Source organism: Cygnus atratus, chromosome 1, assembly GCF_013377495.2.
Source record: "Cygnus atratus isolate AKBS03 ecotype Queensland, Australia chromosome 1, CAtr_DNAZoo_HiC_assembly, whole genome shotgun sequence".
Lineage (NCBI taxonomy): Eukaryota > Metazoa > Chordata > Aves > Anseriformes > Anatidae > Cygnus > Cygnus atratus.
The window spans coordinates 194380446-194402567 of NC_066362.1; the positions used below are offsets into that span (position 1 = coordinate 194380446).

The window sequence follows — 22122 nt, forward strand, 5'->3', positions numbered from 1 at the left end:
AAATAGAAAACTATTACATTAAAGTATAAAAAATGGACTCCAAAAACCCAAGCCATGTTGGGAAGATGTTCTTTCAGTTGCCACAGGGTCTAATGATATTTTGACAAGACTGCAATTATGCTTCTGTTACAAGAACAGATCTTGTTCTCCACGTCTTGCCAGGGTAATACTGCTTTTAATTAACGCTTTTGTTGTGAAGTGTACCCTCAGGCAGTAATAAGTTTTATAATAATTTCAGTATGTAGCATGTATTTCCCCACACCATTTATTCAAAAATTCTCATCATTCAGCCTCATAGATAATGTTGAAGCCTTACTTCCCAGAACTCTTCAAAACATGGTTAAACTCTACTGTGTCTACCAAGACACTGTTAAGACATGTCTTCGTATGACTGCTTTCCCCTGCTTCCTCATGAAGGAAGGAACATTATGTGCCTATCAGACTGGCACTACCACAAGAAAACCAAATTTCCTTTTCAACTTCAGTCTCTATTTCCCTTTCAAGAATCAGCACGTATGTCTTCTTTTCAAATGGCTGATAAATGCTTTTAGCGTATTGCCTTTTTAATCAGAATTACAACCATTGCCAAAGTGACATGAGGTGCTGATCTTCAGTTACATTTACTGATCACTAAGCGTGTTTATACACATACACAAGTGCACTTTTATTCTTACAACCCACCACTCAAATTTGAATAGTCTCGCTAAAGGAAGTCACAAACCAGAGCTTCAGCAAACAAACAGGCAATTACTGAAGCCACAGAAATCTAGACACATATTTATCCGAAGTCTGAGACAAGTAAAGTACTGTGTGGGAAATGTTATGAAATCCCCGTCAAGAAAACTAGGCCTCAAATTTAATCCACTGCCTTCTCTCTACCACAAACAGCTGTGAAGTAACGAACTCATTTTTGTTTTAAATAATATTACTTAATAAAACATGACTGTCTAATTAACTCCACAAGAAGGTGGGAAGTTTCAAACCAATTCTTATATACCAATTAAAATTGGCTTCACAATGAGTATGGATAGCTTGCATTGACTCTGAAAAGCACAGTCAATACGCAAGCTGTCGCCTTTTCAGACTGCAGGGACCCATTTTTATCTGACACATGTTCTTTGATCATATTCTAGGTAAGAAATTAAAGTCTTAAATCTCACACTTGAGTATTCAAGCTTTTTTAAATTAGTGGTGTCTATATTTTAGTAGATTCAATTCTCTGAAGTGTTCAAGCACTAAAACCTATGCTAAGTTTACACCTTTCTCAGAGAGGAGTTAAGGTTACGTATTATTTCCATTTCTTTTCCATTACTTCTGCGTTCCGCCAATAACACAATTCCAGTATTCTGTATGATCTCTCAAAAGAGAAATTAATTTCAGAATCCCAACTCCATGATCCTCAATTTCTTCTGCATGGTTCTTTCACTTCAGTGAAAGCAAACATTTAAATAGGACATGATTTGGCAAGAATATATTTACATATCGTCAGAGAAATTCATGAATGGCAGTATATGGCCTATATCAAGAAGGCCAGACTAGGTGACTGCCATCTCTACTGCTTCCAAATTAAATTCTCTTCCTTTTGCTGGAAGGTGTATCAGCCTAAAAGGGCACCATTTGAATTTCAAGGTCAGGTTGAACTCATTCACACAGTCTAAAATCTGATGAATCAGTAAAAAAAAAAAAAAAAAAAACAGCAGGTTGAATTCCAAGTTGTGTTAATATGTATTTGCAAAAGCAATCAGTGCAAAAGTTCGAAGGCTTGCAACACCACAGAAAATTAAGTTAGTCTACTTAAACAGCCTAACAGACCTAAGACCACTCACACACACACTCAATTCTGTTGCGTGTACATGTCATTTTTAGAATCAAACCTACCACAACTTTGAGCTTTTTCAATCTTAACTGCCAGTTTCTTCTGCACCCTTGAGATACTTGTGCAGCAAATAACTACTGATGGACTAAGTAAGAGGTCAAAGCCAAACCATAAATAAAGATCTTAAGTTCCCAGGCTTTCCTTACAAGAATCAGCAAATTATCAAAATCAACAGAAATCCACTGCTAGCTTCTGAACCACATGGTAAAAGCACTGATTAAATAAATTACCCTTTTGACCCTTCCCTTTTTCTTTAAAGAAAAGCCTGACTCAGTTACTCAGTTCTTAATATGTTTCTTGGTATGAAGTAAAATGTAACCTTGGAATGAAAATGGAGTCTCCAAACAGAAGCAGATGGAATAACAAGTGTTAAAGCATTAGACTTCTGGTAACTGATTTTAATAATGTTAACACCAGATCACTCACTAAAGAAGGAAGTATTCAGCCACATAAAAGTCAACCTGTACATTAGCTTCAGTTAACTGTAAAATCAAAAAGTATGTGTCTTGATACAGAGCATTATTTTAAAAGGAAATTAAAGCCATTAATTTTTACAGTCTACTAGGTGACGTTATAACCAATGGTGTATCTAGTCCTTTTAAAATGAAAAAATATGTCACAACCTAGGGTATAAAAATACATATAACTCACAACCAAGATCTGTTCCTTCTCTCTCCCCCACCCCCCCTTTTTTTTTTTTTTTTAATGATTTTGGTCATACTGGCTAAGCTGCATAAAAAGTTACCCCATGAAGACTATTAAAGATAGGCAACTCTACCTCACAAAATAACTTCAAATACAAAAAAATCCAGAATCAGAACTACAACCTGTAGATCTTAGACGCATCTGGTAATTCCTGCTTTGGAAGAACAGAAATGTCACGCTATATATGATATATATAAGTCCTTAACTGGATTTACACAACACACTGAAATATAACACTGTTAGACCTTTTCACTCCATGGGTGTGTCAATCACTGAAATTCTATATTGAACATTGAGAATTGTAGTGACATTTATTTCTTAAAACAAATTTGTGTGTTTTAATTCCAACTTCTGAATAAAATTAAATTGTTTACCTTCTCATTTACATATCTGCTGTCAACCTTTCATTCTCCCATCAGAGTTGAATACATCTTTCTGTAATGAACACACGCACTGAAACTATTTGCTCTATCATCATGTAGTAGAAAAGTTAATTAAAACATTCAAAGTTTACTTTAGTTTTACACAGCACAGCAGTTAAACCAAGCAGGTCAACTGGAAGAACAAGTCATAAATCAAGAAGGAGCTGTGTATAGCAAGGAACAGCTTCAGTTTTTATTCTGGTTTTTGAGATTAACCACAACTACAGAAACTATTTACACAAGGAACAGAGAGAGAAGAGACTAAAAAAGCACTGAACTTTTTACAGTTCGTAAAATATCAAGGTGTATTCATACTTCTAAATGTCTAGTAGAATATCTGATGACAGACAATGGTACAGGCTTGATTTTTTTTTTATCGTCAATTCCTCCAAGAATAAACTGTGACCAATTCCTATACTAGCAGACCTGCACGTCCCTTCTTTTCTTGCTTCCCCCACATCAACTCCTGTTGGTCAAATACTCAGCATTTTTTATCATCCTCCTTGATAGAATCATAGAATATCCCGAGTTGGAAGGGACCCATAAGGATCATCGAGTCCAACTCCTGGCACCGCACAGGTCTGCCCAAAAGTTTAGACCATGTGACTAAGTGCACAGTCCAATCGCTTCTTAAATTCAGACAGGCTTGGTGCAGTGACTGCTTCACTGGGGAGCCTGTTCCAGTGTGCGACCACCCTCTCAGTGAAGAGCCTCCTCCTAGGCCCATGGCGAACAAACCACCTGTATTTTCAGAGCAAAAAACGTCGTATAAGAGAAGCTTATCCCTCCGGCTGCTAAATCAAGCCCAGCTCCACTGCAGGAAATAGTATGCTAGTTACACTGTTGAGAAGAGTAATACACCATCATATTGTACAGGCATGCAATTATCATTTCGAACCACCATTACTACTTACAACTACGTTAAATCACTGCCCATTCTATTGCTTTTGTGGAACAACTTTGTTTCGTACACAAGGGAGAGAAATGAGGAACTGCCAGTTCTGCATTATTTCTCAGTTCCCTTCTACAGCAGTTTCCCTGTATGCCCTCCCCAAGTTACCTGCACTACGAGTCTGGACCTTCCTCCACACTGCAATTCTGCTGGTAGCTGTGCTTCAGGAACTTGCAAGTTCATCAATAACTGTACCTACACAACTTTTAACAAAGTTATGCTATTGCACTTTTCTTTCTAAAGCTTGGTATGTTTATTAATTGTTCCACTGATGTACACTTCTACATGTAAGATTTTTGCTTACATGTGCATACTGACAAAAATTCTGAGGACTCGCAGGACTAATTCTGATTTTATCTAGACCAGAGTTGCAACAGAACTACTACTGAAGAGCTGTGCAGCATAAGCACACTAGCTTCTGTGTTAAATATGTCACTTAAAAACAGAGCAACTAGATTATTTTTCAATAGAAAAATAATCCTTAGATCTCAAAAACTTCTATTTCATAAGAGCTTATTTTCCTCCATTTTATTGAGAGTATGCTTTGATTAAGTTATTACTGGAAATAGCTTTGCAGGAGTATTAGAAGTCACTCAGAAGTCATTCATTAGTTAAGCTGTATGTTTTTCCCGTCATAATTTTGAATACAAGGTGCACAAAATCTGTAGTGTTAACAAGCTGAAATTAGTATTCTGATCCCTTATTAAAAGTTGTTACACTGGTGTATTTATTTCATCCAGATTTTAAATCCCATTAAAGCACTGGACAGACCAAAATCCTGTTCAGTATTCATAGGCTAAAATATACAGATATAATTTTATATAAAATATGGACTGATAAAAATCCAAGCTATCTTCCTCCCAGTGCTCTTTACAAAAAAGACACTATTTCAGGCCTTCCAGTTTAGCTGGAGGTTTTTTTTTGTTTGTTTGTTTTTTAATCTGATAAATTACAAGGAAAAAAATTCCATACAAAAGCAACGAAATTGAGTTTCAAAACAGATGTTAGCTACCTTAGCGCAATACATCGTACTGACTAATAGCTCAATACCCAAGGTAGCTTCTTAAAATAAATAAAACACATAAAAACATAAATAAAAAAACCCACACACCTTGCTGACTTCAGTTAAACTTAGTTCAAACATCAAGTTCGTAACCACAGCAAAACTAAGGTTATGAATATTGTTATAAGTGTTTAAAAACAACCTTGGTCATTCGAGTATCAGTTACAGAATGTATACTGGACTACAGCGAAGTATTGTTTTTTATGTACATGTGTATATATATTTTTATTTTTTATTTTTTAAACTTGCGTGTCCCAAGTAACTATGATCTATACTGGTGGGACTGGAATGGACTAGAATTACTGAACCTTGGTTCAGTTTCTGTGTAACAGGAAGGTGGTAACTCCACACAGATGTCCGCAATAAAACTTACACAATTTCAGTTTACAAGCCAGACAAACACCTATGTTTTTGTTGTTGTTGCTTCCCTTCTCCATACAGCTGCTTAAGAACTGCTTTTCCCCGTTATTTTATTTGCTATTTTAAAGTTCACAGTAAGCTATACATTAATGCATGGCTGTATTTTAAAAAAAGTCTTTTTATACCAACTCAACCATACTGTCACCCATGTATGTATGGCATAGTCCTAGTAGATGACTGACATTTACTGTTAGACACTGAAATAAAAATCTTGGGCCATGCTTCAAATTCCTCCATTCAGCGAAATCTGTGCTTCTATATGGTAGGCTTCCTTTGACTACAACTCTCACAAAAACTACCTACCAGCTCCCTGAATTTTAGATTAAGGGTAGCTAGTTTTGCTGAGCATCACCATCACTGACAGGCTATGCATAGAGGCTTAATTGGAAAACCTGAAAGGATCCCTTTTCTGGAGGTTCATAACAGAATTTGGATTCAAGGAAGGCAAAGTATAAATGTTATGCCTATTACTTGCTTACTTCTCGGAATGACTGTGTTTAAAACTCACAATGAATTTGTTTGCAACTAGCAACAGAAGAATATTGCTTAGAAACTAGAGTCAAGAATTAAAAGGAGACATTTAAATAAAGCTTGTTTTTTAAATATTTATATAGTTTCTCCTGTAAGTGTAGTTTTATCATTCAACACAGCCATTATACAGTTGTTAAAAATATCATTTCAGTAGAGTAAAAACAGACTCCTATGAAATCTCAGATATATTTATTGCAGACAATACAAATGCATTGAAGCCTGTCTGAGGCTGCCAAAGATAGAGCAACATAACGTCCCTCTATTTTTCCACAGGAAATGTTAATATGATGTTACATTATAGAGAGTAGTATTGATAGTAATTCTAAAAAGGAAAAAAAAAAATAAACTCCTCAAAACATCAAAAACACATTTACTATGTCCCAAAGAGTAAAACAAAACTGTTTTACTGGCTCCAAACCTCCTTCTAATCTTTTAGGATATTACTAACAATGCAGGGGACATGAGAGGAGGAACAGAACTACACACAAAAAAACACTAACTATCACACTCATTTACTACAATTCTGTATGTCACCAATGCTATACAATTATTTTAAAAATTCTAAGAAACAATTGGTTTATGTTATATTGAATATTGAATTTAAAATACTAAAATCCATCAGCAACACATTAGTTAAAACAAGCCACACTGTAAAGTAAAACTGGATTTCTGTGTCAGATGGAGTGACTCCACATGCATCTGCAGCAGCAGCACTGCTTTAAGGGGCTTCGCTTACTCTCGTGCACAGCCCACCTCATCTCCTCTAAGCAGCCTCACCATGAACTGGGTCAGAGAACCAATCAGTTGAAATAAATACCATACTAGAAAAAAATACTTTGGTGTGCGGCTCATGGTGTAACTACACAAATAACTATGCCAGCACAACAGCTCTGAAACTCAAGAAACACTTTCTCAAAGTCTACAGAGTTTTGGGTTTTTTCCACTCCTCAAACCCGATGTGAACATAAGAACACCTTTAACCATATCATGCCCTGCTGTCTTCCCATGAGTTTTACTCACATCTCACGCACCATGACAAGGTCTCCCATCACCAACTCATAGGAAAAATTAAGACTAACTGTAGCAGGAAGAACTACAAAGTGGCTCCCAAAACAGAACAAGAACTATGGCAAACATAATGGCCATCTCTGTGTGTAATTGTGCCCCCCTGGATGGTAGCTGAACCCATATTGATCCATATTGTATTCAGCTGCGAGGTTACACTTGCAAGACTTCTTTTTAATATGTATATATAATCAAACTACATTAAAAATAAAGGACATACTTCCCCAGTGGATTTATATTTTAATCTGTTCTATCTAGTCCAGAAACCCAAAATTACAGAACACCAAGAGAACAAACACGGAGTATGATTTCATAGGCAAGCAGCAATTTCTTCTACTTTGAATACAATTAATTCCCTGCTATTATGACTTAACACGCAGCGCCGATCACTGAAGAAGTCATTTCGTGTGCTAGCTGAAATGCGATTACTGTACTACATACCCAGTAACCTACCAGAGCTCCAAGCAAATTAAAAGGAATTGCATAAACACAATCACAACACTGAGCAATAACCTAGAAAACCAATATACATCATTCAAGCACTCCAGGAAGCTAAGTCCCTGTATAAATAATTGAACTCTACATACAAGACAATAAGAAAATCCTACCCAAAAGTATGTCACTTCACTTGCTTGGTTTCAAGAGAAACTACACCCCATTTTAAAAGTCATTAGGTATGAGCTGTCCACCAGGATCTATGCTATAGGCTTTACTCTGCTGTATAGAGCCATTTTGTGAAGGAGCATATTAACAGGAGGAAGAAGGGTTGTGGGATCTCCACCCTTGGAGGTTCTCCAGACTTGGCTGAACAGTCACACCTGACCCGATCTAGCACTAGCCACGTTCTGCTCTGAGCAGAAGGTTGGATAGATGACCAATCTTCATTAAACACTATATTGGCTACATAGCAATTAAGACACAAACATTTGCATTTGTGAACTGCGAGAGGAAAAAAAACCACAAACATGTCTAGATCACACGGCACATCCACATCTCTTTGCATCTTCCAGTCTACCTAACATTCCTAACAATCCTGAAGCTCCTATGCCAATTCAGTCAACCTTCACTGCTTAGAGAAGAAAGTTTTCATCTCACTTGAACTTGAATCACACAAGGGTTTTGTTTGTTTGTTTGGTGGTGGTGTTTTAAAAGACCCAGATGATTACCCCTTATTATACAATTACTGATCACCACATCTGGAAACAACGAACTCAACTATCACAAAATAGTTACAACTGGTTGACAATCTTAATTAGTGCCAAGTACTCTTATTTTAGTAACAAAACTGTCTTGACATGCAGCCACTATTCTTCAGTGTTGTACAGTATGTATCTGGTGACTATAAACTAAGAAATAAGGCACAGCATTGACAAGCTATAACTAAACTCAAAAGTCAAATTTGAAATGATGATTCAAAAGCAAGGTTTGGGTTGACATTCTTTCTGCATTACTGGAATGACATATACGAAGAAATTATCTGTCTTCCAAATACCTTGGTATTGCTTACTTCTCCAACATCACATACATTCAATTAAAAACCTACAGGTGTGTGTGTGTAGTATCAGCTAAAAGACAAATATTTCATTCTGGAAATGAATCTCTTGTATTTATTTTTTTAATGACATAAAGCATCATTTTATCACACCACCATACTTCTCTTTTGTTGGAGCAGTTCTCACACATGGTCGGGAAGCAAAGACCTTTCCCTTTCAAGGCAAATGCACCAGCGTTAAGAATTTGTATCCCAAATATCCCAAAATTCATACAGAAAACTTCTGGGGACACAGCTATAACAGCAGGTGTTAAGTTTCAGAAACTGATGACTAGAAGATCTGATTAGGAACAGCAAAGGTTTTTTTTGTTTCTTTTGTTAAAAAGGCAGCTACAGAATAAGGATAGGTCCTGATACGACATGAGCAATTAATACTATTAAATAAGAACCAGGAAGTAGAAGTCAGCAGCTTTTGCAACAGAGATAGGCCTGGTCAACTTCCACAGGGGCCTATGGACTACGATCTGTGCTGGAAAAAGGAGCACAGCAGCAGCACAAAGTCTCCCAGAGATAGAATTTTACTCATGGTCATCTGCTGACTGAAAAAAACTGAAAAAAAACCATACAAAGTCAAAGGACAATAAACAGCAGAAGGAATAAAATGAACATGGGATTACCTTTTTCTTATTGTTGTTAAGATGGAAGGTTCAGAATGATGGGTGCTGCACAATATCTTAAAAATAAGAAAAACTGGAAGAGGCTCACAGAAGGGCTACAGGGATCACTAAAGGGAAAAAAGCTTCTGCCCCAGAAGACCCAGCAGATTAGGACTCCTCAATTTTCAGAGAAAAAGATAATTTGCAAAGAAGATCAATCTTGAGCAGCATGGACAAGCATCAACTGTTCATTGTCACTTCCAAAATAAGAACTGGGCACCACTGATTGAAGCTGATGGGAGCCAAGTTTAAAACAGAAAAAGGCGTTTCTTCATGCAGCGGATAGATGGCCAGAGTGAAATTCCTTGCCAAAGCACACAGCAGATGCTAAAAGCTTACATGGTCTCAAGGGGAGACAGCACGAGTCTTGGAGGACAGAGCTAGACAGAAACCATACCTGGCTCAGGATACTCCTGGAATGAAAGCGGCTGTAAGCCAGAGAGTACTCAGAGAGAGTATCACATATACTTGACTTGTTCTTTGTCCGTCCTAGAAATTTAAATTTACTCATGACCACTACCAGCAACAAGATATTGTGTTGGACAGTACTTGGTCTGAAGCAGCATGGACACGTTTACAGAGATGCTGCTAATAAGCCATCTTATGAGAGCAAAGCTGGCAGGGCTCAGCAGTTGCTAGGTTTTAAAAACTGAACTTCTAATCAAGAACAGTAGATAAAGACTTCGGGAGAACAACGTAGCTACTTCTAACTGCCTCCCGGCTGCTAGCATTCTCATTTCTTATCTCCAAGTCAACTATACAACATCTGATTTATTTCCTTCACATCATCATTATATTTATACCTTAGATGTATCACACAAAAGATACCTATATGAAACAACGCTAAAAACTTACCGTCTGATTCCGCAGGTCAGTCTTTCTGTGTCTGCCAAAAGCCAAATATTGGATCTGTAGGATCCACCAGAGAGGTAACAGCTAATCGGTTCTCTGAAATGCTGGGCAGGAACACGAGCTAACCAGCCTAATAGCTTTGAAAAAATATATTTTTTCTTTAACAGAAATATTGCCTATGATGCAAGTGATATACTGACCTCAATGAAAAGCAACTGGTCCTACCAAAGTGAAAATGAAGATTGCTTTATGAAGCAGAACAATGGGACAGAACCAGTTGCTACAGTGCTGCAGCCTGTGTATCTTCTTTTCATAAATTTGTTTTTGACTCATCAGTTTGATAAAGTAACCGCTTCCAAGAATTCACATCTTATTTATTTTTCTGCAGCTTGAAAAATAGACAAAGATTTTAGTTGGAAGTCAAGAACTGAACCACATCCTGTACAACAAAGTAACACGTGCATCTATTTCTTTTACACAAAGCGCATCTTGCAGTTGGACTAAATCAAAACAAAGTACACACATACCTACTCACATACGGTAGATGGGACACGGATATTTTAATCAACAGCGGGCAAGTAACTGAACGGCTACTATTCTAAGCTCTCGTAACTTCATATCACAGCTGCAGGTAAGGGCAATACAGATCAAATACCTTTACCTGTAGAGATAAGTATACGATAGTTGTTCCAGATACTTATGAATTAAAGGCATCACGTAAAAGCAAACTTAAAACCTTGCAAATCTCTCTCATATAAACAGTTTTACAAAGTTAAAGAAAAAAATATAAGCAGATCCTGGCAAAGTAACAAGCACCAGAATCTCCCGTATTTCAAATAAATTCCATACAAACAAACTTGTTCTGTGAGCACAAAAAAGTGCCTAATGTCTTCCTGTGGGGAATAAAGACTTCTTCATGTAAGCTTATTTACATTAAATTTATCCATTCCAAAAGCCAGCAATCTTCACTTTACTGCAACTCCCTCAACAACTGGATAAGTTAGCTATTACCTTGGTTTAGAAAGCATTTTAAATCCTCCCCCTTCAGTTTCACAGAGCAAGCATCTGAAGGCATTCTGAAAGGGCAAAACTTGGCAGAGGGCAGGGGCTACGCTCCTCCTGCAAGAGGACTGTGGAGTGGAGGAATCAATTAAAGTTCACACGCAACCTCCGAGTTGCTCACCATCACAGCATAAACAGGATTCATATTGTAGCCCTGAGCAAAAGCCACACAAATAGCTGCGCCAGAAGAAAAAAGCTCCCCTCCTGCCTACCCCCATTCCAAAGCAACCTTAAAACCAGAAGTTGGACAATGGGCACCACAACTTTTAAATTTAATTAAGAACCATTTTTCCTGGAGACATTACCACGCACAACTGACATTCGACTCATCAGGAAAACAATGAATTGTCCAAATTCCTCCACAAATGTCTATAACACAAAGCTGATCGTGTTAGGACCCACCTAACTGTGAATAAAAAACGGGCACAGGTTTGAGTTGCAAAATATTTTTTGAGGAATATAGTTAAAACTTCCTTTGACCTTGTTAATAAGGATACTTTAAAATAGTAATTCTTAACTAAATGGTTATGGTTATTTATACTAAAGGTTCTTCCTTATGCCTAGCCAATGACTAAATTATCAGGATATTGTGAAATACCGATAGATTTTTTCCAGTTATTAGTCATTATGGTGAAAAAAATATGGCAAAAACAAAAAAAACAAAACCCCACAAGCATACAGATTATAACAGTTCTCTTAACACTACAAATCTGAACGTTCCTATCCTCTGTTACCTAGTAATTACTTGGTCCCAATATCATAGTTCTGCTTTAGAACAGCTTCAGAGAATGATTCCTGTACAGAAAAACCTGAAAGACCAGCTATGAAAGAAAGGGAACACTTATTTCAGTCCGAATGTTAAACTGACTGGCTAGAAGAGTGTAAGTGTCACATAAAGATGGAAATTAAGCACATGCGTGTTTAGGGAAAGAAGTAGGAAAATGAAACATGGCTCTACACTGATGATAGTGCGATTATGTCAACAGCAGCCTAAGAAAAAGCTCTCAAAACCTACCCATTCACAAACCAGAATGCAGGTGGTTTTAGCTTAGTCAGGCTCATGCCTACAAAGCACTGCAGCCAGGGAATGTGCCACCAACTGCACTCACTAAGACTGGGAGTGTTTAAAACTTTTTACTGTTAACCAGGCGTAATTCATCCTGACCTAACGGCAAGCAGAGACGCCAAGGAACAGCTCTGCTCCAATTAACGCACAGTATTTCTTTATTTCTAGAAAGACATTTTTGTTATATATACAAAAATGGCCTATAAAGTCAGGCATAGAAGGTGCTTCTAAGACTACCAGCTAGGACGATGAAGATTCATGTTCAATACACAGCTACTGTTGCATGTCTTTATTACAAAAAGATTTTTAAACTCCGGCTAGAGAACAAGAAGTCCACGCACCGTCCTTTGTAAACAAGGGAAACGCATGCAATCTGCACTGTACCACTCCGTCCTGTTACATTTTGTTTCAAAAAATAAGATTTCCACTATAAAGTTTTTAGCATTATTAGTAGCCCTCATGCTAAGAAAACTTTTACTGGGACAGTGATTCTTTAATTTCACCTTTTCTTTGTAACAATCTTTTATACTTCAGATTACACTTTTGCAAATATTTCCTTGTAAATATTTTCCTTGTAAAAATTTCCTATCCTTATTTAATGCAAAGCTGTTCAGTCTGATAAAGATTTTTTCAATAATAAAGTATTAAAGAACACCACTGAATTGTGTGTACCAGGTATTTAAAGTCTTCCAACTATACCATCAACACAGTAAACGTGGAAAGGAATTTCTTTTACTCTCTCTTAGCATTCTAAAGAGACCACGTACATTTTAGATGAAAAGTAACTGCAGAGGATCTGCCAACCAGTGTTCTGAAAAAGTGACATGAAAATAGAAGGAATTTTTTTGAGATCCTATGACAAAACATACCTGGAATTAAAGCTCACTTAGTGAGTTGTGCTTCTTTCCTTTACCCAAAGAATTCTGTTTTGCATATACAACCCGTGCTTGTTTGCTTTCAGATAATGTACTGCTACGTCACAGACGGCTAATTTTACAACATATCCGGAAAATACAAAAAGTTTACTTAACATTTCAGTTACAACAGGTAATTAGAAAGGGAAAGGCATCCTTAAAGCAATAACTATTTGAATAAACTCATGTAGCGCAGACAGACTACCGACAAAGCTCTCCATAAATCAGAACCCTTTGGAGATAAACTAGCAATAGTAAATGACCTTTACTTGACTTACCTATAAAACAGTTCAGCAGGGAAAAAAAAAAAAAAAAAAAAAAAAAAAAAAAAACAACTGGCTTCCCAACCTCAGTGTGATAATCAATAACTAAACTTACTGCTAACACCAATCTAAGTTAACAAACCGCATGCCAGAGTCTCAACAAAAGGGATCTGGTCTTTCACTATGACACAGCAAAGTCTCATTAGTGAAATTAAAGCAAAGTCCACGACTGTTTTCAGGACAGCTTTGTTTCCTTAGCAACTGCCATGACTGACACGCAGCACACTGGTAAAGGTCTTACTTTACAAGGCAGCTTTATATTATTAGTTTGACTTAACCAGCAATTTAGAAAACCTAGCTATACTTGCCTGAAACACCGCCTGAAGTAACTTTGTTAAAACCAGATTAAACACCAGCTGAGCGAATCTCAGAAAAGAAACTCCAAGAAGCACTTCAGGAGGCTGTGAAACAGGGGCACAGTCTGGTTATGCCTTCTGAAAACTTCTGTTCTCCAAACAAAACTCCAGAATTAATTAACAAACATATATATACACATATATAATATATATATATATATACACACACACATATCTGTATATATACATATGTATAAGGTACAGTTTTCATAAAAAAGACAAACTCCCCCCGTGCTCTAGATATATTTTATCTGGTAAATTTCCAAATATCCCCTTACACAAAAATGAAGTTTAGCAAGCTGTTCGTGTGACTATGTCCTGCCATTACATGGCATTTATCTGCTAACATTCCAGCACAGCCTCCTCCCAAGAACGTTTCACATTGTGAAAACTCCTCGGACGTCAAGTTTCCCCTGCAGACAGTCCTGTCCTTCTTCCACGACAACTAGATGCTATCCTTTAGCATATAGCAGGTTGGGAGGCCTTTGAAAAGCGGTGGAGTCTCCCTGACACTTTTTGGAGACCTCCAAAAGCCGCCTGGACGTGGTCCTGGGCAGCCTGCTCCGGGTGCCCCTGCTTGAGCAGGGGTGGGACCAGATGGACCCAGAGGTCCCTTCCCGCTATTTTGTGATGCTGTGATCCCAGCCACATCCTAGGGACGCCCGCCAGAGGACTGCTGCTACTCATAGAAGATTCATGTAAATTTCCCGCATTCAACCAAGGGAAAATTTCTCTAGGAATTACTGAAGAAATTGAGTCATTTAAATATTAGGGGGGTTACATAATCATGCACAGCTTGCTTGGAAGGAAAAAAACTTAAAAGAGGGAACAACTTTTATATAAAATAGCGAAAGACTGAGTTCTACCATTAAGGAGTTTTACTGTGTAAGTATGTTTGGACTGTACAAACAAATGCAAATACACTGCAATCTACAAAAACGTTAGGAAACAAAATTAATAGAACTGAGCAGCTATCAGTTTCAAAAGGTTAAACTAAATCGAATTACATCATCTGAATTTGTTCCCAGCTGTGAAGATAAACACATGCAGTGGTCTGGCCACATATAAAAAGAGGAGAAACATCTCTGATTTGGCTGACATCTCTATATAGTCATTTACCTCATTTTTGTGGTTTTTTTTTTTCCTTTGGTTGGCTGGCAGAGGGAGGATACGTCTAGTCTTAATCAAGAGTCTGACCAAAGTTGCTTGCAGTTAATACCAGAGTAGTTTTAACAGTTAATCTTGTATTTCAACCTTGAGTAAAACACCTTGATCTCCTGGGAATCATGCAGTAATTGCTGATGTCTGATATAGGAAAACGTTTTTTTGGGAGCAAACTAGGACCAAGTACTCTCCTTTCATTTTACATGTGATCCAATTCAGGTCCCACAGTTAAATATTTCAGCATGCCCAATGCGCTAACAAGTTACTTTCTCTGAAGTCTGCTGTAAAGATGGGCAAACTGAGTGAAAAACCCACTTTGCTTGCTCTGTGCTAGCTTTTAAAAACATGCAGTTGTTGTGCCACAAGTGCAGAGGAAAGTGGAGGTTTTGCATATGAAATTTTCAACCTACTGATTTTCTTCATTTGCAGAAGAGGAGAGATAAGGAAGCAAGAGATGAATCTTACAAAAAGGTCTGATACTTGCCACATACTACTCAGAGTTCAATTGCATTTACTCATTAGAGTAATGAGTTTAATACATTTTTGTAAAAACTGGTGGGGTAGTGTCTGTCTCAGATTTACGGGAGCTTTCAAATTAATATCATTTTATTTTACTGCTTTCTACTGAGTGAGAATTTCCATATTGTGGCTGATGGGTTACAGGTTACACTATGCTACAAACCAAATGACTACTAAAAAAACTCCTATAATTCTTTGTCATCTTCAACACTCAGAAGAAAGGGTAAAGGATAAGAGAGTCCAGAAGACACTCATCTTGATTTATATCAAATTCTTGTTTGTCTTTAGAAGAGGTCAAGACCTAAGCAAACAGAAGTGGTTCCATAGTGGCGTAATTGCTTCCATGGAGCTCAATGCTACTACTTTTAAACAAATACAACCTGACAAAATCTTTAATAAGTGGAATAGCAGAAGCATACTTTATAAATATAGAATTCTGATTAACCCTGTATCAGAAGCCTCTTATTACTGATCAGAGAGACTCTAAGATTTCTCATTATGAAAGACTAGTTAGTAAAGAATTTAGTCACAATTGTAGCAGTCGCCACATTACAGTTTTCAGACCCCAGTAAGATAAACTCATCTCAAATTAGATGTAGGAGATAGGTATGCATGGCTATAAAACAGTATTATATATTTGAAGTACACAAACCAAAAGTTTTCTCAACAGATAAATAGGTAGTAATTCTGACCAACTCCATAATGGAAATTGAAAGGTTTAACTTTTATGTTTGATACTTGAAACAAACACATTTTTCCACCTTAATGAAAATAGTGTTAACACAATCTTAATTTCCCAAGTATGCCACTGCTTTCTCTCTCCAGTGCATGTATTCGGATCCAATTTAGATTTTTAAGAACTATATTCATCATCTTCTACAGTTGGCCCATGCTCCCCTACAGCACTAGCAGCTCGCAGTGGAGGTTTGATCCAATGATTTTCAGAATTCATGGAAAAGTTCCAGTAGGCACTGAATCAGACACTATAAAGCACAAAGATCATTTTTAAGAGATATATTGAGAGGCAAAACCTGTGGGAGGAAGAAAGGTGCAGATCAACAGCCAATTAAAAAAAAACATCCTCAAAGAATTTAATTATCTTAAAACTAACTACAGATTCTGTATTTGTCCCCGGTTTCATTTTTTCTGAGAATAATTAATATAAACACGCTCATAAATAAAAGGAAAATATGTTAATGAAAACCACAGGGTACATATTCTGTTTACCAAAAAATCACATCAGCTTAATAAAACTGTTTTTGGAAGAGAGTCCTATAAAATTATCTTGTATACCGAATGCAAAGATATTATCAGTACCTCTGCAATTTTTCTTAGGCAAAACTAAATCAAACACAGGAGAAGCACCGTGTGCCATTTCTTTCACCGATGCCCACCCAGTGAGCTGGCTGCACGTTCTCTGAATTGAGAGAACTGGAGGTGTGCTTTCATCCTCCTTCCAGCTCAGGCTCAGTACTAACACAAATAAAGCAGGCTTGCCCATCTTCTTCTTCCTCCCTTTTAAAGATATGGAAATCTTTAGTACAAGTGCACGGTCAAACTAGTTTCTTTCATTGTTCTTTCACAAAAGAAATTTCAGGTTTCTTCAAGTAAGAGGCAGAAGGAAAGATATACGCTCTAGTACTTGGTCTTCCAAGACCAAAAATCTTAAATTGCCAAAAAACATACCACAGCGTGTTCTACTTCAAAAGCATTTTAGCTAATATTTCTCTTCTCTAGCTACGTTCTGAAACTGACGGTGCCCATTTTCCGCTGCACAAATCTCACGGAATTTTTTATATCAACGATCTCATGAATACTTTCATAAAGTCAGAAATCACCAATATAAACATGAAATGAGTTTGACATATTACAAATAGAATTCAGCAAACAGAAAAAACCTTCAATTTCTTTTTAGTGTAAGTATGAAAAAGTAGTCAAGCCTGCCAAAAGCGGTGGTTGCAGTTTTGGTTTCCAACAGTACACCTCTTTTAATGCCAAACTTGCCTAAACTATAGAACCACAAACACAAGAGCTCCCATAACTAATGATTCCAAATATGCAATTCCCCAGTAAATTTAGGTATTCAACAAAATATACAACTGCGGCAGCAATTTTTCCAACAAACACTTTCTGCCCTGGAAGGTTAGAAGGGTGGGAAGCAGAGGAGGAGGAAGGGAGCAAATGATATTGCTGAAGCAGTTGGTTCCAGACAGGGGCAAAAATAGAGACGTGAAAGAAATTTAAAACAGCACTGCTGGTTATTTTTCATGTATGACATAATACTCTTGTACACACGGAGTCCCATGAGTTAAAGAAAAAAAACACAGCTCCCTGTTATCTTAAAACTGTTTGGTATCTTAAAACCATTCAGCTTCACTCCATACAGCCATGCCTCTGTGTAGAGTAAGAAAGAAATGTGTAACAACGATCTATTTTTAAGGTTTCTGCCAGATGGGTAAACACCTCAAACACGCCCACAGATACTAATGAAAACCACCTTGGCCTCCTTCAGGAAGTCATTCAACACTTCACAGAAAAAATAGGAAGTTGTTGATAAACTGCTTGCAAGAACTACTTCCTGTAGGAAAAGTAATTACAAGACTTGTTTGCTGGACAATCAGTTAACTTTTCCCCACACTACAAAATGTGAAGTATTGCACGACCTCTGTAAGGATTAAAAGCCTAACGCTGAGTTAAAATGGCACAAGAACAATCCCAAAATCGAACTGAGCCCGTACGCATTTCAGCTTCGGGGAACTGTCGCCTGCTCCTCCCGTGGCATATTTTCTTTTGCCTAGAGAGTGATCCACTATCTTTCTCCATAGTTCACTGAAATGTCAACCAGCAGCTGGCTGACAGGAAGTGGTTAAAAAGCAATGCAGTTGACATCGCCACAGAAACCAAGCAAGTCTCTTTGACTGCATGCTTAAGAACGGGCTAAAGCCTACCACACAACAATGCCGGGATGACTCAGCTATGACCACTTAGGAACCAGGCAAGTCTCGACTAATAAGTTCTATTTAAGTAGCAGTTTCAGTAAAAAATAGAATTAGTTTTACCAGCTGGATAGCAAGCATGTTTGAACTCACCGGCCAAAATCATCTGCATTTTCATTAACAGAAAATTACACTCGAAAGTCCTGCTCATAACAGCAAGATGAATGCTAATGAGTGGAAATCATACGTTGGCCATTCATGCATAAAGGGGACTGTTTATCTAGATGACAGACTGATTTACCAGAATAATTCTGGATCACTCGACACTACCACTCTCACCCTCTTTCAATAGGCACTGATAAGTGTGTGGCGTCTATCTGGCCTCTATACACATAAACACACGCATTTATTAGGCCAGACAGGTATCTCCCCCCTATCCTTACTACTTTTTAATTTATCTCTTTGCACAAACCACTGTACGTGTGGTGCTTTACCTTTTGCTTAGTGGAAGCGACTAAAATCCTTACGGTATTAAGTACGAAACTCACTTTTAAATTATTCGGTTTGCAATGTAGCGTATTATGATAACTATAACCATAAGGCTTACTGACATCTGGAAAAGATCTAATACTGTTACCTATTCTGCAAAGATCTTTCTAGAGCCTGATTACCAGACCGTTCATGGAGTGGCTACAGAACAAATGGAAACAAAGAGCAATGCAGCCAATCCAACAAAAAAGCTGAATACTTGGAAGAGAGACCAAAAATCAGCATAGAAGGAACCATATTAAATTTATTTAGCATCAGGAATCTCAGTCCTCATGCTCTGAGCAAAAACGTAAGGTATAACTAGACAAGACATGATTTTAACAAGTTTGCACGTATGAAATTGAACTTATCACTCAACAATGAAAAAAGCTTCTGAAATACAAACTTGCTACTTAAAATTAATTCTCAAAAATACTTTGGATTTCTTAAACATACAAAGAAAACATTTTGCTAGTACTTAAAAATATTGGGTGTTTTTTTTTCTTACAGATCTTCACGAACTCAAATGAAGTTGGGGGATCTCACCTGTAGATAGCATTAAACAATCTTTTAAGAACCAGAAACGTACTTCAAAAGTGTGAACAGAGCCTTCGGAACTGTCCTCATTAGCCTCTCCATACCATGGCATCACCCAAGGAAAGCCAAAAGAAAACAGCCCATTAAGCTGTTTAAAATCTCCCAAGGTCAGCGTGTGACCCAGCAGAGAGAGGTTCAGAAAGTACAGCCTTTATTTTTATTCCTAACAACCTGGTTTGTTTCCACTCCTTTCCCCTTCAAGACACATCCTTCACAGCTAGCAGCTCTTTCAATCATTTACTTTGGATGTCTGCTCGAGAACAAACGATCTTGCACATGCAGATGAGTTTGCCAGACTTGTGTGTACTTTCCAGTCTCAGGCTCTTTATTGTTCTTGCTGAAACCTGACCCTTTGAAATGGATACCAGAACACCAAGAAAGGACAAGAAACTTGCAGGAAAAAAGGAAAAGATTTTTTTTTTTTGTGATAATAATGAAGCTGCACAAAAGCTTTCCAAGATCAAAACTTTCACTCTGATTTCACCTGAATAAGCATAACTTAAAAATCAACTTTTTGTGTAAAGACACTGTATCTCTTATGTTGGTCTACTTTCTGTAAAAACGACAGCATTAACAAAAGCATTTGTAAGAGTAAAACTTAAAAAGCAAGTATCTACTTTTCAGGTTTCATAAGTTGTTCTTTAAGAGCTTTCACTAACACAGTCAAAACAAGAAAGTTTGCTTTTCATTTCAAAACTCAGTGTGTGCTTTCCTCAAGGCCCAATGAGCTACCGATCTCAAATGGCATAAACTCGCATTGTTCCAAGAAATTCTACTTGTGCCCACTGAAGTTCACACATTCTAGAATATGCTGATCTGTTAAAATGCACCAAAGAAAATACCACATCTTCAGGTAATGCTCATTTTTGTTTTCCTAACACAAAATGATAGCTTTCAAAAGTAACATTCAGGCTCAAGTAATTTCAGACAGCTTCTGTAACCTATTTTTGGTTTTAAAAAGTGACACTAATTTCTCTGTATGAAAGCACCACCACTATAGGAACAAGAACGTTTTAAGAAGTTCTGCGATATCCATTCTTACTGCAGACTACGTAAATTAGCTTTAAAAGCTACAAGCTCAAATACTTCAATCAAATGGAGGTATTAATGACAATGTTGGTTTTTAGCAAGAAAGGTAGGAATACAGACGTTTTACTTGGCAGAAACAAGTTTTACATAAATAACATACTGTGCTGCCCCTCCCCTCTCCCGGCCCTGAAAATGACACACAATGGGTTATTTAGAGCCTTCCAGTTAAATAAAAAGTTCAAAATATAGTCAAAATATTTGAGGGCCAATTATGCGTCATGGTGGGCACGTTTGCAGAAAGAAGGACAAGCTCCTGCTGTTTCAGAAATGGCAAAAAAAAAAAACGCTCCCTGATGGACTAGCTGTCAGATGGCTGGCATATGTAACCCCTCCTCAGTTACAGAAAAGGTGATACTAATTTCACTGGGTGAAAAAGCCACAGCAGTAGGAACAAGAAACAATGTTAGAAGTTCTGCAATTTCCCTTTCACTGCAGGGACTGCAGATGACTTAAGAGTTACAGACCCAAGTACTACAATCAAACACATACTAACTTCCTCATGAGTAGAGTAGGCAGCAATGTTTTGACTCTGTACTTACACAATTGTACTTATTGACAAACCAAGAGGTCCTGATATAGTCTCACTATAATAGTCTAAAGTTAATCTGTGTTTTAAATCTGTATCATAAAAATAGGTAAAGTGTATTTTGACCTGAATGAGAACTCCGGCAAGATCCAGCAGATCCAAAGGTCATGTTGTTTAAGAACCACAACATGCTTTTCACTGATTTTTTAGTATACAATATAACGGACAACATTCTTCAGCTGAGATTTAGATAGGATAAATATTCACAGAGCAACATACAATTTTCAGAAACAGTAGTGGTGATGTGGGAGAAATTCCTCAATGGCAGGATCTCCTCTCCTACTATACATAAGGAGTGTGTTTTTAAAATATGTATTTTAAACGCAGTGAACTTTACTAAAATTCCAAGACCTTGGAAATTCCAAGACCTTGGAAAAAAAAAAAGAAAAAAGAAAATACAGCTAACTGAAAACAAGTTTTACTTACTTAAGGAAGTATCTCTGTCCAGATGGTGTCTTTGCCATCTCCCAACCTGGTGGCAAAGGTACATCATCAGGGATCTCAAAGGAAGACTGGCGGAGATGCTGAGAAGATGGAGCTCCGGGTCCAGTCACTACTCCAGAGGGTGTAAGCGTCCCTGGAGAAACGGCTCCCAGCTGCAGCGATGCTGGCGAGGAATGAGCTCGGACATGCTGAGGGGTCAGGGCTCCTGCTGTCCCTGCATCAGTGCTGGCCTGTTAGGAGCAAACGTATTCCCCGTCAGATTTTTGTACTTTAGCAGAAATACATCTGTTAGAAGACATTTCACATTAAGTGAATCTTCAGAAGAAATTCCAAAGTTAGTCATTTCCAATGCTCTGCTCATTTTGCAGTTGTTGCTGTTCAATAGTCTTGAACTGGGTTGGTTAATTGGCATAAGTCCTTGTAAAAGTCAGTATTAACTATAAA

General features: G+C 37.4%; 1 protein-coding gene across 8 annotated transcripts in view; it reads right to left on the reverse strand.

Annotated features, from left to right (window-relative positions):
• YAP1 (Yes1 associated transcriptional regulator) overlaps positions 1 to 22122 on the reverse strand; it is an 87973-nt gene that overhangs the window by 63215 nt on the left and 2636 nt on the right. For all 8 annotated transcript variants that reach the window (XM_035542423.2, XM_035542424.2, XM_035542422.2 and 5 more), the window contains exon 2: positions 21661 to 21908. In XM_035542423.2, coding sequence (XP_035398316.1) covers positions 21661 to 21908 — 248 coding nt within the window. The remainder of the gene's footprint in view (positions 1 to 21660; positions 21909 to 22122) is intronic.